General features: G+C 40.1%; 1 protein-coding gene across 1 annotated transcript in view; it reads left to right on the forward strand.

Moving 5' to 3' along the window:
* The first annotated feature begins 472 nt into the window (after positions 1 to 472).
* KIAA1549L (KIAA1549 like) overlaps positions 473 to 22932 on the forward strand; it is a 70229-nt gene continuing 47769 nt past the window's right edge. Inside the window, 8 exon segments of the mRNA XM_018567710.1 lie at positions 473 to 1568; positions 3001 to 3156; positions 4739 to 4933; positions 10350 to 10486; positions 14057 to 14219; positions 17017 to 17076; positions 21633 to 21784; positions 22534 to 22705. Coding sequence (XP_018423212.1) covers positions 473 to 1568; positions 3001 to 3156; positions 4739 to 4933; positions 10350 to 10486; positions 14057 to 14219; positions 17017 to 17076; positions 21633 to 21784; positions 22534 to 22705 — 2131 coding nt within the window.

Genomic DNA, 22932 nt, shown 5'->3' on the forward strand with positions numbered 1-22932 from the left:
GGAGACAACCTCAATAAATACATTAACACCATTGTCATGGGAGACAACCTCAATAAATCCATCAACGCCATTGCCAATGGAGACAACTACAATAAATACATCAATATCAGTAATTGTAACAGATTATAATACCGAAATATCTGCTACATCATATTCCTCTTCTCAGGAAAGTTACACAGATGTTGTTGAAACATCAACAGAGGCCGTTTCACAATCACAACCAACTTCAACTGCAGAGGTGACATCTGAACCTGCAGTTTATACCTCAAGCAAGGCAATAACAACATTGCCATATGTGTTTACAACAGGGTCCTCCATTCAGACCAGTTCCACACATTCTGCTGAATCACAAACAGAAGCTTCAAATGAGACAGTCACATATGACACAGTTACAGAAACAGAGGGGTTACAGACATCCATTCATTCAAGTCGGCTATCTTTTTCTAGCATCATAACAACTGAACACCTTTCCATGTCAACTCAGTCATCCTTATCACCAAGTATAACATCCAGTGGTTGGCAAGAATATACAAATCAGACAAGCCAAGAAACTTCACCAAGCACCATCAACGAGACCTCCTCTACTACAGAATCTTTGGTATCTCAGCCAACATTTGAAAATGGGCCAGAAGCTACATCTACAAACACCTATTCGTTATCACCTACAAACACTTTGAATTCATCTCTTACTTCTGAAAGCACAACATCTTCAACACATATGCTAACGACTGTAGATAATATCACAAATGCTCAACCTAATACAGCAGACACAGCAGAAACCTTGACATTCTTAGGGTCTACAACACATAATGAAGCTTCATCTAAAGTCACTGAAAGTAATACTCAGTCCATTCCAAACACAGCAACTCCAACTACATCCCATTTGCCATCCCCAGCCATAACACCTCCTCATTCATCAACCTTCCCATATACAACTGCAATCGTTCCAACAAGCATATCTAATTCTCTCTCTACAGTCTCTACTATGGCATCTTCTGCTGAGGTTTCAAGTGTTCCACCTGCAGGAAATGCAACAAAAAACTTTAACCGTACAACAACGCCATCTTCTTCTCACATAACTCTCTCAATTCTCACAAGCCGTGCATCAGTAATAAACACATTGTTGACTACTCTGATTACAAGGACTCCACATGTTCTGACATCAGATGTTGTTACTTCAAAACCAACAAACTTTAGCACAACAGATCACACAGTACATGCACCTACCACAGTTGTTCCTCAAACCCCGATGATAAGTAGTACATTTCCAATGCCCTCTTTAAGTACTACTACTACTACACATGCACCTACAACATATGTGCCTACTACAATTATAGCTACAACTCTATCAGACACCACCACTACATCAACTACTCCCCCTCAGAACATAACTACATCAACTGTAACCTCCACAGTGAGGTCCACAAAGATAACAACGGCTCCATTGACACCTGTGACAAATGCTTCTGCTGCTTTGAGCACAATCTTGACAACCATACTATCAACATCAACAACAACACCTTCTCCATTTGAGTGCCAACTGTCATCAGAAACTATGGTAAAAACAGGTGAGTTCTTTCAGAGTTCTTACTCTTTTAATGTTCTTACAAATTGGAATTCAACTTGACTGATACTCGAAAAGAACATACTGTTAGCTTTTTACAGTCTGTAGATATTATTTACATTCTTGACCAGTTTTAGTCTTGTCTGTAAAATTTGAAATAAAGATTGGCAAGGTGTCCAGCTGTGGGAAGGAAGATGTTGTAGTTTTGGTGTGGCTGCAATAGATAGTGAAGAATGTCATAATCCCATTGAAGAACAATTGGCTGGGGCAAGGAAAGTGCAGGTTAACTGCAGCAGAGAAAAATCAGGTCAGGAATGGATAGACAGAAATACAAATCCTTTGCCAGGTAAAGACAGCTCCCCTGAGCTCACCATATGCTTTGCATTCTGACTGTACAATCTTTGTACAATCTCTGTTAGATTTACTAGGCTATGTAAGGTAAGGACCAACCTAAAGTATTAATTCAGTCTCTATCTAGTCAGGCAGGCCCTTGCACTATATAGTTGTTGAAAGATCTAAAGGATATTGTACAGTAAGAGTATATATGTATTTCATGTGTGTATTTAGCTGGTTACCTGGGGTCTGGGCTATCCTTAGCCTTTTTGCCACCTGAGGAGGGGGAGTGGGTGCATGTGTTTAAAATGAGAGTGATTGATTCATCACCAGTGAATGTTTGGCAAAAGTCACATTCATTGCTTTATAAATATGCTCCATAGTGTGCTGTAGATTCAGATGCTATTCTACAGAATTACACGTGCTTATTATAGTACCGTTGTTTCCTCAGAAGGGCATCCTTTGGGAAATATCAGATCAAGCCAATTTCAATCAAGCCTCAGTGCTGTTACTGATTATTGCCACTTTACAGTATAAACTAGCACAAAAGTGCAAGAAATACACATAAAATGTATTAGTTTAATATTAGTCTACGGGAAGAGACAAACCATATTCGATCAAATGAAACAGAGTATGTCTTGAGTACCACATTAAATCAATGGAAATTAGGGCCTTTTTAATACTGTAATTGCTGGTCAATTAATAATGTATATATTGGGTAAACCAACAAAGTATCAGTATTAGCTGCTGATAGTTCAAGATCACATTTCAGTGTTTTTTCCCCCTCCCCTGCACCATTCATTTGCTCAAGCAGAGAATTAAAAAGTATACCAACTCTTCAACCATTTTTTTTTTTTTTTAAGGTTATTTTTATATAGGCTGCAAAAACGACCTCAGACAGCTTATAGGTAGCCAATAATGATCACAGATTTTCAAATAAAACTTACATTTATTAACTGTGTGTTTGTAGGATGAGACCAGAGCACAGCAACTGGATAAAAAGATGTTCAGACAACTTAGAACTTTGCATTCATTCATATCAAATATTAGGGATAGTAGAGAATAGGATATGCACTCATTGTTGATTGTGTCTCCTTGCTTAGTTCTCACCCTGAGGTATCAGCCAAACAATACAGAGAAAGAGACTATTCTACAGAATTTGGCGGACTTCCTTAACCGTACTCTCTACCAAGTATTGAAGCTGCCAATTCAAGTCTCTATAAACCAGACAGCAGGAACTGTAAGTACCATATAGACAAGTTTTACTTAGCTGGTATTAACAGTCTTAAAAGAAAAGTATTGCTAGAATTAGATATGGATTGAGATGTTCATAAAAATATTTGTGGAGATAGTGTCTTCCTTTACGTAAGTGGAGTAACAATCTGCACAATTAAAACAATTGTTAATCTGCATTCAAGTGTTTCTGTGCTGCAACCAGGGGTGTCATTATTTTTTGCCACCTGAGGCGGGGAAGGGGGTGCTGGTGGTGCACACAATCAGTGTGGCGAGGGGTGCTGGTGGACAGTGACACCACTAAGAGCTAAGATCCAGTCAGGGAGGTAAGTAAGGGCTCTGAATCTCTCTGTGCAGATCTTAGCAACTTTGGATGCTCTGGAAGGCGACCCACCCAGCTCCTGGCAGCCATTGATGCCACTGGGATGCCGACCAGCGCATCCCAGGTTGCTAAGAGCTGGGCAGGGAGATGTGTATGGCCATTACACATCACCCCATCGGGTTCTTAGCAACCTGGGATGCTCTGGCCGGAAAAGGGGCAGCAGGCACACTGCAAACATTGTGCAGCAGAGCAAACATGCTGATTTGCTTGCCACCCCTCCACATGGCCCAAAGAGAATAAAGGGACGACACTGACTGCAACACATATGTTTTAAATGAAACTGTTCTCCTAACAGTAGCTGGAGCCTTGGAATTGTTCAACTTGCCTATGACTGATGTCAATTGGATGTGGGACTGGTCTTCTGCTTGAGCCTGACCGGCCTAGATCTAAAGTACCCAAAAAACTCAGTTCCCCCCAATCTGGTTTATAATGGTCTGATTGGGATAGGAGTGTGTGTCTGTGTGAGCTATTTAATCTCTCCAGATATCTAATGGCTGGGTCTTTACTAGGAGAAAATTCTCCTTGCTGTGTTGGATTTTCTGGCCAAACATTAGTGTTCTCCAAGACAGTCCGGTGTCAGTGATTATCTGTTGAGTTTTTCCCATTCAACGTGAACATAGATGTTTTTGGAAATACATTTTATATGAAAGCTCTTCCAGCAGACAGGTTAAGACTAACCTCCTTCTAATGTCTCTTGGTAACTTGTGTCCTTCTGTGCCAAAAAACAGACACAAGCAGAAGAGCAATAAAGCAATTTGGGTACAGAATAAGTGCAATAAAGCACATTTGGTACAGAATATGTTTGACAGGGCCCAGATCTACCATTAGGAACAGTAGGTTTGTGGCAAAGACAGAAGGACAACTTTTTCTGGACAATTATTGACAATTGGCTATTATCATTACAAATACAGTCATCTCTTAGCTTTTTTCACATTTTTAAAATATATTCTAGGGTGGGTTCACATAAAAAAGGAAAATGTCATGTCAAAGAGGCAATCGTAGCAGATACATGTACCTTTGGCCACCAAAGGTTGCAATTACAGGTCCCACTGAAGTTCAGTGCTGATATTAGGCAAGTGTTTATTGAGACATACTGTACTTGTTTGGATTATTATATAATATCATAGCTGAAAAGGATTCATTTTTTCATTTGCAGTAGAAACACCTTTTAAGAAACGGATGCTATTTTATTCTCTTCAACATCATATTTTCACAGCTCCTGTCAGGGAATATGACCGTGGGATATTCTGTATTAGTGAACGCCTCCGTTTACGTCCCTTCAGCCATCGTTTCTGTCCTTACAGGAAGTGATGTTTTCAATGTCACTAACCTCAAAATTCTCATTCCACTCATCCAGTCGGTACCTGTAATAGCTGTACCTTGGGAAGCAGAACCTGCCATCAACTTTAGGCTAAGAACAGGTAAGTGGACAAATGTGAAAAAGAGCAAAAATGTTCTTAAAGTGACACTAAACTCAGGAGTTAAATCTTAAAAATGCATTTAAGTACCTCAGCTATTAACAAAAATGTATCTTATTTGTGTATCACTCAGCTGTAGATCCTCAAATCATCTCTGAATTGGTGCCGACACTTTCCTTCCTTCTGGAGGGGGGCTACTTCTGTTCCACATGGTCCCTGTGTGTGTATTGTAAAGTAGTGACCGCTACAAGCTCGCTCCTGTGATGGACTACAATCTCACATTTAGTTTACTAATTTGTATTGAGATTGTAGTCCATCATGGAAGTGAGCTTGGAGCGGTGGTTACTTTACAATACACACACAGGGACCATGTGGAACAGAAGTAGCCCCCCTCCAGAAGGAAGGAAAGTGTCGGCACCAATTCAGAGATGATTTGAGGATCTACAGCTGATTAATGCACAGATAAGATACATTTTTGTTGATAGTTAAGGTACTTGAATGTATTTTAAGCTTTAACTCCTGAGTTTAGTGCCACTTTAAGGTAAACACAAAGTATACATTTTCAATTGCTGTTTCTGGCTGAATGGAATTTCATTTTAAATATTCACTTTAAGGAGAGACTATAATGAATTGTCAGTAATTACACATTTTGAGTTGTTATTATGTTTATCTAAAAGTAATTTTTATGTGATAGTCACATGTGTAGTACTGTTCAATGTTTTCTTATTAAACAGGCAGCTCAGCCTACATATATGTGTGCAGATATTTCCGTCTCCATAACTCCATATCTCTGTACTTCTTTAATTCAGGACATTGAAGTCCATAAAGAATGTTGGCTGGATGCCTACCTATTTTCTATATCTATCTATTCCCTTTGTAGCCTCAGATTCTGCAGTGTTTAAGTGAATTATGTGTTGCATGGCCAAAACACCTTAGCATCACCTGTATGGACAAAGGTATATGGATATCCTTGCAAGTTGTTGAGGTCAGGTTTTACCAGTAAATGGTACTGTTAATGCTACATATTAGAAAGGCATTTTAGATTGTTGTGCTCTTACAACAGTTTGGGGAAGGTCCTTTTCTGCTCTAGCATGACATTGCCCCTGTGCAAAAAGACAGCTCCATAAAGACATGGTTCATTGAGTCCGGTGTGGAGGAACTTGAGTTGCCTGCACAGAGCACTAACCTCTACCATACTGAACACTTTTGAAATTTCACTGGAATATTAACTGCAAGCCAGGTCTTCTTGTTAAACTTAGTACCTGACATCACAAATGCTCTTTGGGTTGAATGTGCACAATTTTCCATAGACACAATTCAAAATCTTGAACACCCTCCTATCTCCCAGAAGAATAGAGGCTGTTATACCTACAGAGGGGGCAACTCCCTGTTAATGACAATGGTTTTGGAATAGGATGTCCAAAAAGCTAGGTGTGTAGGGCAGGAGTCCTCAAAGTTTTGGTTAAAGGTGAATAAATCACTGTTATTTAAATCGTACAAACCAGGGAGATACATCTGCAGTGAATGTTTGGTAGATGTCACATTCACTGCTCTGTTAATATACCCCGTGTTTCAGATACATATGTTGCAACTGCTCTAATTTTACTTTAATGAATCTTTATTGTCAAAATTATGGATACAATGTTTAATTTTATTGAGTGAATTGCAAAGTACCGTCTATTTTCTGCTTTTGTTCCAGCTCTAATTTATTGATTACTGTCATTTGCTGTGTCACAATAGAATGTTAATATTCAAAAGCATTAGCATTCTGTGATTGGTAGTTGTCTATCTACAGATTCTTTGTATCTAAGCTGCCTGATGCAATAATACATTTACTATTCTCTTCATTGATTTCAAGCGCCATGCTGTTTGACACCTTTTCTAATTAAAGGAAAAGCCCTCTGTTCTCTTAGCGAGCTGTATATCAGTCTTCATATGCTGGATATTGTGGGGATTCTGGTATATATTGTATCATCATTTGTTTCTTTAACCCCTTCGTGACTGACGACGTACAGTGTACGTCGACAGCATCAGGGCTGTTTAAACAGACTCCCGGCGACTTTTGCCAATAAAAATTTGCAACTACCACCATTTTATTCTATAGGGTCTTGGCATTCAGAAAATATATAATGTTGGGGGGTTTTAAGTCATTTTCAGGCCTAAAATGTGGAATATAACATGGGTGCAAAAAATGAAAAAAGGGCCTCAGTCATGAAGGGGTTAATCCAGTTCTTTTAACCCTTTTTCAGACACAGAGTCCAGCTACACCTTTAAAAAATAGAAAAACGGTAGCCCAGCTGGTGTAAAAATGTTTTTAAAAACAGCTGAAGCTGCAATACGTACATCCTTTTTAGTGCTGTCCCCCCACAGAGTCACTGCTCTCTTCAAAACCAGTTCTCTTGCAGGTTGAATTATGGCAACCCACTTCTAGGCTATCATGGACACGCTACTTCAGTGTGCATCATTACATCATCCTGAGCTCACAGTACTCATGGGCAGCAAGATGGTAACACACCAATCAAATGGCATTGGGGTGGGGTAAAATAAAACTGGTGTAGGGCTTTGAACATCCCTCTACTTAACTCCACAATTCACTGTAATTCCTTTTGACTTTTGTTCTTGAACTTTTGTGTTCCTTTTTGTCCTTCAGGTTTCATCTCCATTAGCCTTTAGTGCTTAGTAGGGATTCCAAATTCCTGCAGTGTTTTATATAATGTATTTTTTTTAACAAGCCTGTTGTAGTCAATAGATGGTGCAAGTTGATATTATATTTAATGCATTTTTACAGAAAATTTCATAACAGGAAAATCTAATCTGTGGTTGACCTGCTTTCCTGAAAAAAAAAATTGATATTCTCCCACAAGCTATTCCCCATAAGGTTGTAATCTCATTGACAAAATACTTGTCATTACTTTATATGTGACATTTAGCAAGGAGGTGCCATGATGGTTGTTGGTCTATTTTCTTTCTTCAGGCAGGGTAAATTATTTTGAAAGTACTTTCTTCTTGCCTTTGTACCTTAAGAGCTGTATGTGATGCTGTTTTTGCACTAACAGTAAGTTTTTCAAACTTTCTAGGTCTACCCATTTTTCTTGGTAAAAGTATTATGGATGCGAAAAGAATTAGCAAAATTCTAGAAAGTTCTAGTATAAATCTGTATGTGTCTGCTTGAACCAAAAAGAAGGAGGACTTTTAAAAGGCTTGTCCTGAAACTGTTACTACAAAGGAAAAAAAAAGCAACAAGCACAGTACTCAACTGTGTTGTTACACGTGCACTAATATGCCTAGAATCTTCTTCCCTACCTCAATCATTTGTTCACTTCCGTAAAGTCATCCCTATTTATTTTATCAGTTCTAAACTTAAACCCTCCTATTCTGGATCATTATCAACAAACAGCTGAAAGAGGATAATGAACCAGAAGATGAGATTAATGAACCAGAAGAGAAGGGTTAAAAGTTTAGAACTGATAAAACAAAGATGGATGACTTTATGAAGGTGCACATGTGAACAAATGATTGAGATGTGGAAGAAGATTGTAGCCATTAGTGCACTTGTAACATTGTTATTTCTATACATATTACTTTGCTCTGTATTTCTGGGATATAAATAAGACTTAATTTTTGTTCTCCAGTTCATCAAATATCCCATCCCAGCAGTCTAATATTTCCCCTTCCACACATGATCAGTGGTAGTGGAAACCATTTCTTTACTTCACAAACCTCACCTCAACTCAACTTCTGCCTTCTTTCTTTTTGAAACAGATCCTTAGTTCTCCCAAGCTTTTGCCGTTTTTTATCCCTTTTCTTTTATATTTTATTTACCATTCTTCTATTTACAGTAGATTAATTTATTTTTGCTCTTGTTTTTGTCTCTAGCCTTTTAGACTTGGAAACCTTTGGCTCTTCTACTGCTTTTCTACATTCCTCTGTGGCAGCAGGCAGATGGGGATGTCTCGGTATAGCCAGGATGGCAGATTTGTAGGGCCCAGTTATAGCTGTAGTGCTGAGGTTCTTACTCTAGGGGGAAGTGTTGAGAGTACTGGATGCCTAGAGGTAACCAACCCAGCTGAAGGAAGCTGGCTCATTAAGGCCACCATAATATATGCCAGGCTGCTAAGTGTGTGGTTCCACCTGGGGAACAGAGGAGGTCTCTGCAGATGTCATGAGGGCTCCACCCTGGAACCAGTCTGTGAGTCTGGCAGACTGGGGAGCAGTTCACCTGTATGGTGAAAAGCAGCCTGTGTGACAATCCACCTGTGTGGCAAAAGACAAGCCTGTGTGGCAAGGCTTTTGAATACAGCCTGTGTGGCCAGAAGTTTTGGTTAAAGGAACCACTTGAAGTCGGTGAGAATGACAAATGTTTGTTTGATGACAAAAAACGGTACTTTATGTTTAAAAACCCCTGCAAGGGAACACCTATGTGGACTTTTCTTTTGAGTTGTGAGTTAATAAAAGTGGGCAAAGAAGCCTTTAAAAAGAGAAAAGCGAGTGGCGGTGTCCTTAATGTGCTGCCGTTTGGAGCAAATCCTCACACTCATAAAACCAATCTTCCTTCCTTCGTACGGCCTGGTTACCAAGAACATTTTCTCTGTTCTGCCATCTTCCTTTTTCGTGTTCATTATTATTTTTTTCCTGCTTATGTTTAATTATTTTTTTTTTTTTTATATTCCATCTTTATATCTCAATCTTTATGTAGCTTATTCACATCAGATCGTTTTACCTCTTCTCCTTATCTTCTTACTTGATATTTTTTGTCTGTATTTAATGAGTACCATTCAGTGGTCTGAATCACAGTTTGCTCTGTGGACTTCCATTACATCGTTCCATGCCTTCTGTTAACTAGACAGGAATCTTTTAGGTTTTGGTTTTTGCCATCAGGCGACATCCATGTTGCTTTATGCACAGTTTTCTGTTTTTAAACTGTACTTCTTATATCATACATTAGTTTTTTCACCTAAAATAATATTATTCCTATTGTGTGCTTCCATAATATGCTCTGTATAGGTGTAATTTGTTCCAGGTTGTATGTTCCAGAATAAATCATGTCCTCAGCATCCACATAATTTGCAGCCATGTCAAATAGAATGCCATGACTTTTGTTGTTCATGGTCAGTCTACCAAAAAGTGAAGTGTTCCACCTTTATTAGGGTGTTCTCACTTCTCCATTGCACTACATATAATTAGAAATATATAAACATTACAACAGATTGAGTGGGACCCCTTGTAAAGGCCATGGGAGGTGAAGATACAAGCTCAGCACAGTGTCTGACCAATGGGTCATTGAGAGTTATAAGAACATTATTGATGGTTTAACTCACAACAGCAGCTACTAAAAACTAAGATATCTGTTTTGGAAAGACTGCCCTTTTCAGAATTTTATTTTCATTATTTTTAATATTGTGCTGATTATTATTAACAGTGTTGAAGTTGATGGGTTCAGGAGGGAATGAGAACACTTGTGTCTATGTTCGGAGCATGGAGCAGAAGTTGCAGAGGGCTTTTGAGAAAGCTGAGATGACCAGCACGGGTAAAAGCAGCAATGGCCTCTCACTCCAGGTGAGAACCTTTCATTATAATACAGAAGCAGAAATAAACTGTTTCCTGCCAATATTATCTGGTATTTATAAAAATACTTAAGAGGGCTGTGACTGGTGAGTAAATGTGCAGAGAATGTGTAGCAAATCTTCAGTGGATGTGAACTCATGCAAAAAAGCATTGCAGGTATTATTAGGAAATCATTATGGCAAGACAAATCCAGGGTGCCAGGATGCTGCTAAAGAATAATGACAGCTACTGTGCTTTATGAATCAGCTAATTGATTCCCCAGTGAAATTATGGTGAATCCCCTGCAAATCTGGAGGGTAACCTGAAAATGCCTAAAAACACGAAGGTTAGGTCAACAGAGGTGCATGGACAAATAATAGAAAGTATATGTCCTTAATTAAGAAATCTTTATTTGATTAAGGCTGGGTTCCCACATAGGCGTACGGAATATGCGCGTTTGCTCGATTAGCGATTAGCAAATACGCCCCAAAGAAGCTCCTGTACTTCTTTGGGCATAGGGCATTTTGCAGCGCGTTCCTACGCGCTGTAAAACGCCCAGGTGGGAACCATGCCCATAAGCAATCATTGGTTTTCACATGTTGTGCGTTTTACAGCGCGTAGGAACGCGCTGTAAAACGTCCAGGTGTGAACCAGGCCTAAGGGTACATACATGTAACAACATGTATCAACGCATTTCGCGACTCTTATGTGGCCACTTATTGAGAATGGTGTGAGGTGACACTTAAAGGAGTAGCAACGTGGCGTCTTCAAATTTGTGTCAACCACCCCCTGCAAATCTGCTACACACCCCAAAATCTTTTGCACTGTTATACCGAACTCCAGACAAAAAGATACAGTGCATGCAAAATGGAACTATATATAATGGAAATGGTTGATCTGCCAATGGATTTTATATTTTGTACAGCTAGTCTTGTGATCTAGACAATCTTGCCAGATAGCATATCCAAGTCCTAGGCTTTTTTTCAGATAATATTGCTGCAGAACCCATTAGAGACTGATTGGAATGTAAAGCGCATCCCCTCCTGTAAGCATATTTACACATACCAACAAAGCAGGCCGCTACAAGTGATCTGGGCGGCTGTCCAAAATGAGCGGAGTCTCCTGGGCTCTACATTTAGCCCTGCTTGCCTGCAGCAGGGCTAAATGTAGAAAACAACCACCTGCCAGCGCCCGGAAATACATCTCCTGGGTGTCAGGTGATATGAATCCCGCACACCTGAATCTTTGTACAATCAACTTTAGATTTACAAGAACTATGTTATATGAGAAACTAATTTATCCAAGAATTTTGTATCCAATCAGGCAGACTCTTGCACAACATATTGTAGTTGTTGGTGGACCTAAAGGAGACTGGACAATCAGATTGTAATGTGTGAGCTGAGTTAAACTCTAGTGCGCGTTGGACTACACAGTCATATTTAGACACCCTGCGCAGCTATGTGACTGCATATTTATTTCTACTGGGCTTTACAGAGTAAAAATATCAGTGTCTACCTTCTTCTTTGCAAGCTAAGCTTGGTATAAATGCATAGATGAGCGTTAGCTTTATGCACATAAAGCTAAAGCTCAGCTTTATGCACATAATATCTATCTCAGCACTTTCCTTTATGTAAGAGCTGGAACGCTCTTCAAACACAAAGCTTTCATGTGACTGCCGGGTTTTGGCTTGCGTTTTTTGCACCTGTTAGGAGTCATGACGGTGCCATTGCAGGTGCTGTAGCTGGCAGAGGATTCGGCTTTGGAATGCCCATGTAAAATATCCGCAGAGGAGCTTAAAGAACAGCTCTAGTCATAAAAAGGCAAAGTAAAAATGATGTATACTTGCACCTGATTTTTGTTTTTGGTAGCTTCAAGGCAGCATGGCAATTTAATTCAGCAGTGCATCTCCCCCCATACAGTATATAACTATTAGAGTGCAGGCATACCTGCAGCTCATGCAAAAACATAAAAATTCACATCTCCTGGAATTTGTAGTTTAATTTATACCCATCAAAAGCGGAGAAATAGGGGCTGCCATTGCTGACCTCCCTCTGAAAATGCTAGCTGCCTGGCTATCATTTGGATGCATTGGCTTCAATACATTCTAAGTCAATGACTCATAACAGGTATGTTTTTTATAGGAAACCCAAAGGTTCTTATCTCCATACTTGATCTGGGTCAGTAACTGGAAGTATTAAAATAAAAGGGTCAGCATGACAAACAAGCAACTAGCATTGTGAGAAGGAAGAGTTAGAGTATACCTGAAGCCAAAACTTTGTTTTTACATTTTTATAGTGTGAGGTTTAAACCCATTAGGTGTTTTGCCATCTGTGTCCCATTCAAGTGATTTCTTGTACTCTAGACATAACAGGAAGTAAGAGGAAATCTCTCCAAAGTGATTGATATCCCCAGAACAAATGTCCACAATGAAAGATTTCCCCTCTATTTCTGTTCTGGCAATTTATTTCCTTAGCTTCAGTCCCCAGGGGTAACTATTCCTTACATCATCCAACCAACCATCCAACATGGAAAAAACATGGAAAAAAAAAGTTTTTGCTTTACATGCAATCAAGCGTGCTGTTATATCAAGCATACTGTCAGGTGGCATTGTGTGCTAAGATGTTTATTAAACTTATAATTAATACTAGGGATGTCCCGATACCGATACTAATATCGGTGCCAATACTAGGCATTTTCACCAGTACTTGTATTCGTGAAAATGCCCCGATTCTTAGAGCCAATACCGACCCTTTAAATTTTCAAATCGCAGCGGCCGTCCGAGTTCCCGCGCTTGTGGGTACCTCAGCAGCTTGCTGGGGACCTGCACATAGCTGTCCGTGGCAGTGCCTGTCCGGTTGTATATGTCCTCCTCCTCCTTCCCGGCGCAGGCACAGCTGTGGACAGCCCCACACACAGCACAGTACAGCCCCGCACATTGGCACACTCCACAGCATAGGAACTGCCCGCAGAGATCGACATGTTGCCCGGGAGAGATCAGCACACAGCCTGGTGTGGGGACATGGACTTGTATTCTGCTGTGGGGACATGGACTTGTATTCTGCTGTGGGGACATAGACTTGTATGCTGCTGTTGGGACAAGGACTTGTATTCTGCCTTTGGGGACATGGACTTGTATTCTGTTGTGAGGACATGGACTTGTATTCTGCTGTGGAGACATGAACTTGTATGCTGCTGTGGGGACATGGACTTGTATTCTGCTGTGGGGACATGGACTTGTATGCTGCTGTGGGGACATGTATTCATTTCTGGCGACATGTTTATTTAGCTCTGGTGAGAAACTGCCCTAAAATCATCAGTCTGTGTTGCTTTAGAAAAAAATGTCACATGTCCCTTTAAGAAAAAGTATCGGTAATTGGTATCGGCAAGTAGTTGTAGTTGTACTTGGTCTTAAAAAAGTGGCTTCGGGACATCCCTAATTAATACCTTATAATAATAATGTCTTATAATGATTTAGATCTAGCACCTGTGATATATAATGGTTACCCCAAATTCTGATCTTGTAGCATATTACTTGGTCATAGCATCAGTGATCCTAACTCTGTGTATTATATCTCTTTATAGATTTTGAGCACATCAAAAGTGAACCCGTTTCTGACTCTGATCTATGTTGTAAAGAATAACAGTCAACCACTGAATGGTACAACAGCCAGCAGCCTTCTAAATGTCCTGTCTGGAGAGGTAGTTGGCTATTATCTAGGAGACCCACCGTCTATCATCGCAGAACGTAAGTCTTCCATACTTCTACTGCCCTAAAATGGGCTGCATTGTTTTGATTAAACAACACTAAGTGATTATTTTTGTTACATTGAAATGTGGTGATAAAAATGGCAGACAAAAAATAAATAAAATTGATAATAATGGATAGCACCGATTATACTTTATATTGAAAGTATATCTTAAAGTACACATATAGTCAAAACTTGTGTAGTATACTACTACTACTACTACTACTACTACTACTATAGTAGTATAGGCTTAAATCACATCTGTTTTTGCTGTTTAGGTGCCTTTGGGAAAATTTCATATCACTTCCTGTCTGAGAGACAACAGGAAGTGACGGAGATTGCCCTTTAAGGCATTGTTAATGAATGTCTCTAAGTCTTGTCAATATACAGTATATAATAACAGCACAGTATGATGGCTAGGTGGCTAGCACTCTTGGATTACTGAAAGGGGTTCTGGGGTCTATTCCCATCAGGATAGGAACACTGTCTGTATGAAGTTTGTATGGGTTTCCACCAGATCTTCTTGGTTACTCCCATAACATGTCAAGTTCCCAGTTTAACTGGCCTCCATGCAAACTGGTTTTAGAATATACATGTGTCTGCATGACTGTGGTAGGTAAAGTAGATTGTAAACTCCCTTCAAAGACTGATATAAATAGTTTAATCATCTATGTAAAACATTGCTTTATATAAAGAAGTATAACTAAATGTGTAAAATGAATGTTACTTGGTAATTTATATATTATAGTTCAGAAGTAGATCGATATTGATGTTTTATTTGTTACTTTTTTCTTTTAGCATTATTTTAATTTACATGCAATCAAGCGTGCTGTTATATCAAGCATACTGTCAGGTGGCATTGTGTGCTAAGATGTTTATTAAACTTATAATTAATACTAGGGATGTCCCGATACCGATACTAATATCGGTGCCAATACTAGGCATTTTCACCAGTACTTGTATTCGTGAAAATGCCCCGATTCTTAGAGCCAATACCGACCCTTTAAATTTTCAAATCGCAGCGGCCGTCCGAGTTCCCGCGCTTGTGGGTACCTCAGCAGCTTGCTGGGGACCTGCACATAGCTGTCCGTGGCAGTGCCTGTCCGGTTGTATATGTCCTCCTCCTCCTTCCCGGCGCAGGCACAGCTGTGGACAGCCCCACACACAGCACAGTACAGCCCCGCACATTGGCACACTCCACAGCATAGGAACTGCCCGCAGAGATCGACATGTTGCCCGGGAGAGATCAGCACACAGCCTGGTGTGGGGACATGGACTTGTATTCTGCTGTGGGGACATGGACTTGTATTCTGCTGTGGGGACATAGACTTGTATGCTGCTGTTGGGACAAGGACTTGTATTCTGCCTTTGGGGACATGGACTTGTATTCTGTTGTGAGGACATGGACTTGTATTCTGCTGTGGAGACATGAACTTGTATGCTGCTGTGGGGACATGGACTTGTATTCTGCTGTGGGGACATGGACTTGTATGCTGCTGTGGGGACATGTATTCATTTCTGGCGACATGTTTATTTAGCTCTGGTGAGAAACTGCCCTAAAATCATCAGTCTGTGTTGCTTTAGAAAAAAATGTCACATGTCCCTTTAAGAAAAAGTATCGGTAATTGGTATCGGCAAGTAGTTGTAGTTGTACTTGGTCTTAAAAAAGTGGCTTCGGGACATCCCTAATTAATACCTTATAATAATAATGTCTTATAATGATTTAGATCTAGCACCTGTGATATATAATGGTTACCCCAAATTCTGATCTTGTAGCATATTACTTGGTCATAGCATCAGTGATCCTAACTCTGTGTATTATATCTCTTTATAGATTTTGAGCACATCAAAAGTGAACCCGTTTCTGACTCTGATCTATGTTGTAAAGAATAACAGTCAACCACTGAATGGTACAACAGCCAGCAGCCTTCTAAATGTCCTGTCTGGAGAGGTAGTTGGCTATTATCTAGGAGACCCACCGTCTATCATCGCAGAACGTAAGTCTTCCATACTTCTACTGCCCTAAAATGGGCTGCATTGTTTTGATTAAACAACACTAAGTGATTATTTTTGTTACATTGAAATGTGGTGATAAAAATGGCAGACAAAAAATAAATAAAATTGATAATAATGGATAGCACCGATTATACTTTATATTGAAAGTATATCTTAAAGTACACATATAGTCAAAACTTGTGTAGTATACTACTACTACTACTACTACTACTACTACTATAGTAGTATAGGCTTAAATCACATCTGTTTTTGCTGTTTAGGTGCCTTTGGGAAAATTTCATATCACTTCCTGTCTGAGAGACAACAGGAAGTGACGGAGATTGCCCTTTAAGGCATTGTTAATGAATGTCTCTAAGTCTTGTCAATATACAGTATATAATAACAGCACAGTATGATGGCTAGGTGGCTAGCACTCTTGGATTACTGAAAGGGGTTCTGGGGTCTATTCCCATCAGGATAGGAACACTGTCTGTATGAAGTTTGTATGGGTTTCCACCAGATCTTCTTGGTTACTCCCATAACATGTCAAGTTCCCAGTTTAACTGGCCTCCATGCAAACTGGTTTTAGAATATACATGTGTCTGCATGACTGTGGTAGGTAAAGTAGATTGTAAACTCCCTTCAAAGACTGATATAAATAGTTTAATCATCTATGTAAAACATTGCTTTATATAAAGAAGTATAACTAAATGTGTAAAATGAATGTTACTTGGTAATTTATATATTATAGTTCAGAAGTAGATCGATATTGATGTTTTATTTGTTACTTTTTTCTTTTAGCATTATTTTATCCAACTATTGACACCTCTATTTCAACAATGAACAGCTGGGTAACCACAGGTAACACCATATGTAATTTTTTTATTAACCATCCCAATTATCCCAATTTAGGTTTAGACCTACTTTATATAAGACTTTATATTTATGTTTAGGACTGCTCTGCACCACCAACCAAAGAGCTTATTTATTGGGGGAATATATTAAAGTGGAACTACACTCTCCTATCCTTTACAGCCAGGGGCGTAACTAGAAATCACAGGGCCCCATAGCAAAATTTTGTATTGGGCCCTGTGATTTCTAGTTACGCCCCTTGAGATCCCACAGAGCCCACCTGAGAGTAACCCTGCAGAGCCCACCATAGACTCTTTATGGTGGGCTCTGCAGGGCTCAGGTGAGCCTTCTCCACCGCCCAGCCCCGCCTCCTCCTCCTTCTCCACGCTCCTGGCCTCTTCCTCTTCCTCCACCGCCACCGGGCCCGCCGCCTCCTCCTCTGCTGCTGCCACGCCCCAGTCTCCTCTATCGCAGCTGTTGGCTGCCAATGACACAGCAGCGGCTGTGAGGAGGAACGAGCCGCTGCACAGATCACCGACAGATTGTCAGTGATTTGGACAGCGGCGTGTTCCTCCTCATAGCAGCCAGTGACAGCCAGCAGCCTGCGATGCCATAGCGTCCCAGGCGGCCCGCACGGCATCAGGGGGACCCATTTGTTCCTCGTCCTGGCTGGGCCCCCCTGTGCCCTGGGCCCCATAGCGGCCGACTGGGTCGCTATGGCGATAGTTAAACCACTTTTGGAAGGTGCCATCTTAGCCTCTATTTGGGTTGCAGTTGCCATGGTGCTGCACATGTGATCAGCTATCACACCAGTCATTTGAGGGCTTGAAAGTTTGGTTGAGAGTGTCAGTGAGTCACATGATCCTTCATTCCCAGAAGTACCGGGTATTTCCTTCAGCTAAAGGGGAAAGGAAAGATAAGTATATGCTTTAAGGTGTCTGCTCCTATCTTACAAGTTGTGCTTGCTGCCCTGAGCCTCTGCTGTGGCTTTAATTATCCTATGCACATACTGACTTTTTATAAATGTAACCCCCCCCTCCCCCCCACCCTATGATAGTACTCAAGTTTGTATACAATCATTGTAGAGAAAAGGGGAGCCACACTAGATAAAAGCTAATATAGATGTTTTATTAATGGTAAAATCACCTGAACCTCTACCCTCTAATGCATTTCACTCAGCAATGAGCATAATCACAGAGAAACTCCCTACGCATTAGAGGGCAGAGCTTTAGGTGATTTTGTAATTTGCACAGACAAGTTTACCCTTATAGTCTGTAAAGTGCTTTGTAAACCATGTGACAACAAAGTTTGTCCCCTTCTACTCACTTGATGCTATTTCTTGACGTGTCTCTTACCTGTTACGGATACATATACACATACAAGTCACTCCAGGCAATCCCTTCTTTGGAATAAGGTCAAACTCCACATTAAATTTAAATGTTTTTCGGAAGGGAGGGGTTTATGTCATGTTTGTCATATTTCAGTTTAATTATGAAGTACAATAAAATTGTGACTGTTTTTCATATATGTGTGGCGAGACTTTTGTGGGTTTGAGTACCACTGGTACTGGAGGTCTGAACATTTTGTTTCTGTTCATATTTGCCAAACAGTGGACCATTCCCACACATTTCTTTTGAATTATTATATCCATGAGTGGTATTTCATTTTTAGACTCTCAGGAGTGCATACATTTGGACAATACTAAGGACACCCAGTCGGGGGAAGGTATTTGGTAGGAGACACAGTTGAGACCTCCTTGCCTATTTACAACTCCACGGTAAAATGTAGTTGGTATGATGATAAAAGGGCTCCCATTTCACCTCCCCTCCAATGATTGTGGACTTCTTAAGTCCCCTTTTATACCTTACTTATTCCATGGTCACATGACCACCCAGTTCCCAGGACTCTGTCTGTTCGCCTCTGTTTAATTCCTGTTAGGGTCCTTCTCCCATTGACTATCCACTGAAGATGTCCTCTCAGGATCCAGAGGACTACTGACTTTGCCCGAGGGGAGTCATGGGGACCAGCCAGCGAGGGTTAGTGTGCAGCACTGGCCTAGCACTCCCCCTAGTGGAAATGGTTTTAGCGAGGGACCTGAGTGGGGGAACTCAGGTGAATATAATTTGCTTTACCAGGTAAAAAAAAAGAAACACCTGGCAGAATTGGTTAGAAGATGGTGAAAGGGATGTTAGGAAGTCTTTGACTAGAGTGGGGCTTTAACACATAGGCTTGTAGTTCGCTTTCAAATGTAAAGAAAAATTAATCGCTCCACTTACTGCTACTCCATAAACTTTTATAGCTAGACCATGAAAACTCAGGTGCACTTCACGCTGGTCTAAGTGCACTAACACATCGAGTAACTCAAGTCAGCTAACGTTTTCATGGTTCAGCAATAAAAGTTTATGAAGTAAAAGTAAGCAGTGTAAACGGCTCAAAGATTTTGTGTTACTGAAATAATTTGTTTTGGGAAGGAACAAATATATCTATACTTTTACCAAGACACAGGGAACGCGGCCTATGACTAAAGTAGCCACCTGTCTTAGGAAACAATACCTTGCATAATAGCATTATGACTTCTTCCCTATTAATAACATTTATAATAAGCCCCGTTTTTACCCATCAAAATCGGACTGTATTACATCCCTATGACCCACAGTGATTACATTTGTAAGTTTTTCTTCCAACCCAAGATGGAGGAAAAAAACAGAAAGGATACGAATGTCACATGCGTGACATCCAATCGCCTTGTGATCCGACTCAGCAAGGGTACTGTCTAGGATCTGCTTAGACAGAACTGATGGTGCTCGGGTGAAAGGCGCCTTGAGAGTGTTACTTTTCTCACGTACATCTTGGTAATTAGTACACTTCATGCATGTTTCACCTAAATCGAAACGTGTATCAAACAATTTGTTTCTTTGTCCGTAGTACATTCTTGTCATTTTTGTGCAATACACAAGCAAACATAAGAAGTACATTTACCTTCATAGTAAACAAATAGCAATCGCATTACAAACAGAGCAACACCATCGTACAAACACTCTTCGTTTTATTTGCTGTACACAAGATGATTGCAGCACTTCAGAATTCCTTCATGTTTTGCAATCAGGAAGCCAGTTTCATGAGCAAGTGAATGTGAACTGCCAGGTTCGGTTGCCGTGGTAACCGGGTGTAACAAAGATACCTCGAACGTAGAAGTGTGGGCGAACTTATGATTAAGATAAATTGAGGGCAAATTTAAGATACAACTACAATGGATGGAAATCTTCTGAAAGCTGCTATAGCTATACTAATCTGATAATATTGCAGAATATATTGGTATGTTGATTAGCTTAATTGGAAGGGAAATCTAGCCAAAATGTTTTGGAATAATCTACTGGGCATAATGCAGTATTATGTCACAATACATCTGAAAAGAATATATATTAGGAACAGTGGCATAACAATAACCATAGTAGCCCACGTGGCTGCGATGGGGCCTGGGGAAAAAGGGGGCCCCATTAGGGAGGCTTGTTAGGAAAAATAAACTGTGAGCTTACCAGTATAGAAGGGCTGAAGTCAGAGCTCAGGATTATGTAGTCACAGATCCCCCTCTTAGCAGTGTTGATTTATTGCCCTCTGTACTTCGGCTACAGACTGAAATTAACCATTTGCGCCCAACGCAGTCACAAATCCCAGAGTTTGCCCCCTGTTAAAACCTTATAGGAGGGCTGAGGTTTAAATTCTACAAAAAAGTTTAATGAAGCCGGAGTTTAAAGAAGTTTGTATTAGGGTTGAAGAGTAAATGTGAACAAGACCATTAATCATGTTATCCCAATATAAAATATAATTCTGGTTATTATTATTATTATTAGTGCCAATATAACTATTACCCCCAGCATTGCTCCCTAGTGGTGTATTGACTATGCTGACAGCTCTCTTGCTGCATGTCCTTGATACATACTACATGTTAAGGTCAATGACACCGCTTGTCACAGTTGACACTGCCAGCCGCTACAGAGAGAGTTAGCCTCGGGGCCCTAAAGTTTTGCTATGGGGCCCCATGATTTCTAGTTATGCCCCTGATTAAGAATGTTCATATTTGCCATTATTCACACAAAAGGAACATTAAAGATATTTGCAGGGTAAAGGGCCCTGCAAATTGCCTATGAATAGACCCCATAAAGTAGATGTATGCCCTAACTGGATGGCATTAAAGTATTATCAAAGTCACATTTCTTTTGCATATATCTATTGCTAGCAAACAGTAGATATATGCAAAAACAAAAGTTACCAAACAGGTAAAAAAGATTGTGACCTTCATGTCACTTTAAGTTTGCCCAAGCACTGTGTAGCATAAATAATTGCCATTTTTTTTATCAAATACTGTTTTCATCTTATTGTCATCCTTTTTTAGTGTATGGGTTTAGGTGAGCTTTAATCCCACAACGCGTTAGAAGTTCCCCATATTCTGCTGTGTGTACTGACCATAATGTTATATCTCCATTCGTCAGCTGCGTAAGTTATATAACTACATCAATTTAACTACACCCAGATGTAACTATGTTCTTGAAATCTCTTGTGTGCAGTCATTCAGGGAGTCGATTCCCAGTTACTGGGGTCAAGTAACCAAAGCTTTGCAAGACAAATGGAAGAAAGGTTGGCCAAGCTCTTTCAACTTTCCAGTCAACAATCACGAAGATTTAAAAGAGCAACTACAGTGGGGAGCTACACAGTGCAGGTTGGTCCTTATTTCAAAGATATTAAAATGCAATGTTAGTTGCAGGGTATTGTATAACATGAACAGAAATATTGTCCACCATGGATGACGAGGAAAGTTTCTACTCTTTTTTTTAAGTATTTAATATGGAAATCCAGCCAAAATGTTTTAAGTTTTGGATAAAACCCCTTTTGGGAGGTTTAACCTCACTTCAGGTCAGAGACAGTATGGTCGTTGGGAGAGGACATGAGGGAAGATCTCCAGTGGGGACACCATTAAAAAGTTGATAAAGGTTCAAGCATTTCTTTCTTTACTAAAATGTTTCTATTGCTGTTGTCCATGTTCAAGAGATTTCCTATTACTTCCTGTCCTGGGACAATGCTGTCATTGGAACAGGAATTGAGGGGGAATTCATCAATGAGCACACACAGCAATACAACCTGATTGATTTTTTGAATTCTTCAACCACTGTATGAAAAAACCACAAAAAACACAAAAACATTGGATTGGGTTACAATTTAGGCTCAATGACATCAAGGTGGTGAGCTGAGGCACATGCAGAGCTGACTGCTATAAATAGACATTTTAGGGACAGCAAAATGATGACTAGAGACACTAGTTCAGTGCTATACAGTATAGCAGTTGACTTTTTAAAATACATACGTGACCCCTGTGACTGCCGTGGTTAGTTTGATGTTATAGGTGCAAAGCCTTGTACCTATAACTTCTCGAAAGAAACAGCTGTAATTGGACAGTGTCTTGTTTTTCAGATGGTGAAAATGCAGAGATTGGAGGGTCCTAATAATCTGGCTGAGTTGACTTACTATGCCGTAAAAGATGGACAACAAATACCAGGCACAGTGGCTGCCAAGCAGCTCAGTACAATCGACCCTCAGACCATGGCGCTGACCCTTGGTTTTATTGTACGAGTGCAAGCCAACCGTAAGTTATTTTCTTATGGCATATCTGATCTCATTAAACACTTGAATATCACAAACACTTAAAAATATCTTCAACTGAAAACATTTGAAGCCTGCTTGTCTGTAGATGGATGCTACTGCTAAAAACAGACCTTTTTTGGGTATTTGCATGGTCTTACCATTGCTAGTTTTTTGGGTTTTTTTGCAGGGCGCATTTATTCTCATTTTCTTTATCTCCTGACAAAGTCT

Source organism: Nanorana parkeri, unplaced genomic scaffold (assembly GCF_000935625.1).
Source record: "Nanorana parkeri isolate BGI_ZX_2015 unplaced genomic scaffold, ASM93562v1 scaffold30, whole genome shotgun sequence".
NCBI classification, from domain to species: Eukaryota; Metazoa; Chordata; class Amphibia; order Anura; family Dicroglossidae; genus Nanorana; species Nanorana parkeri.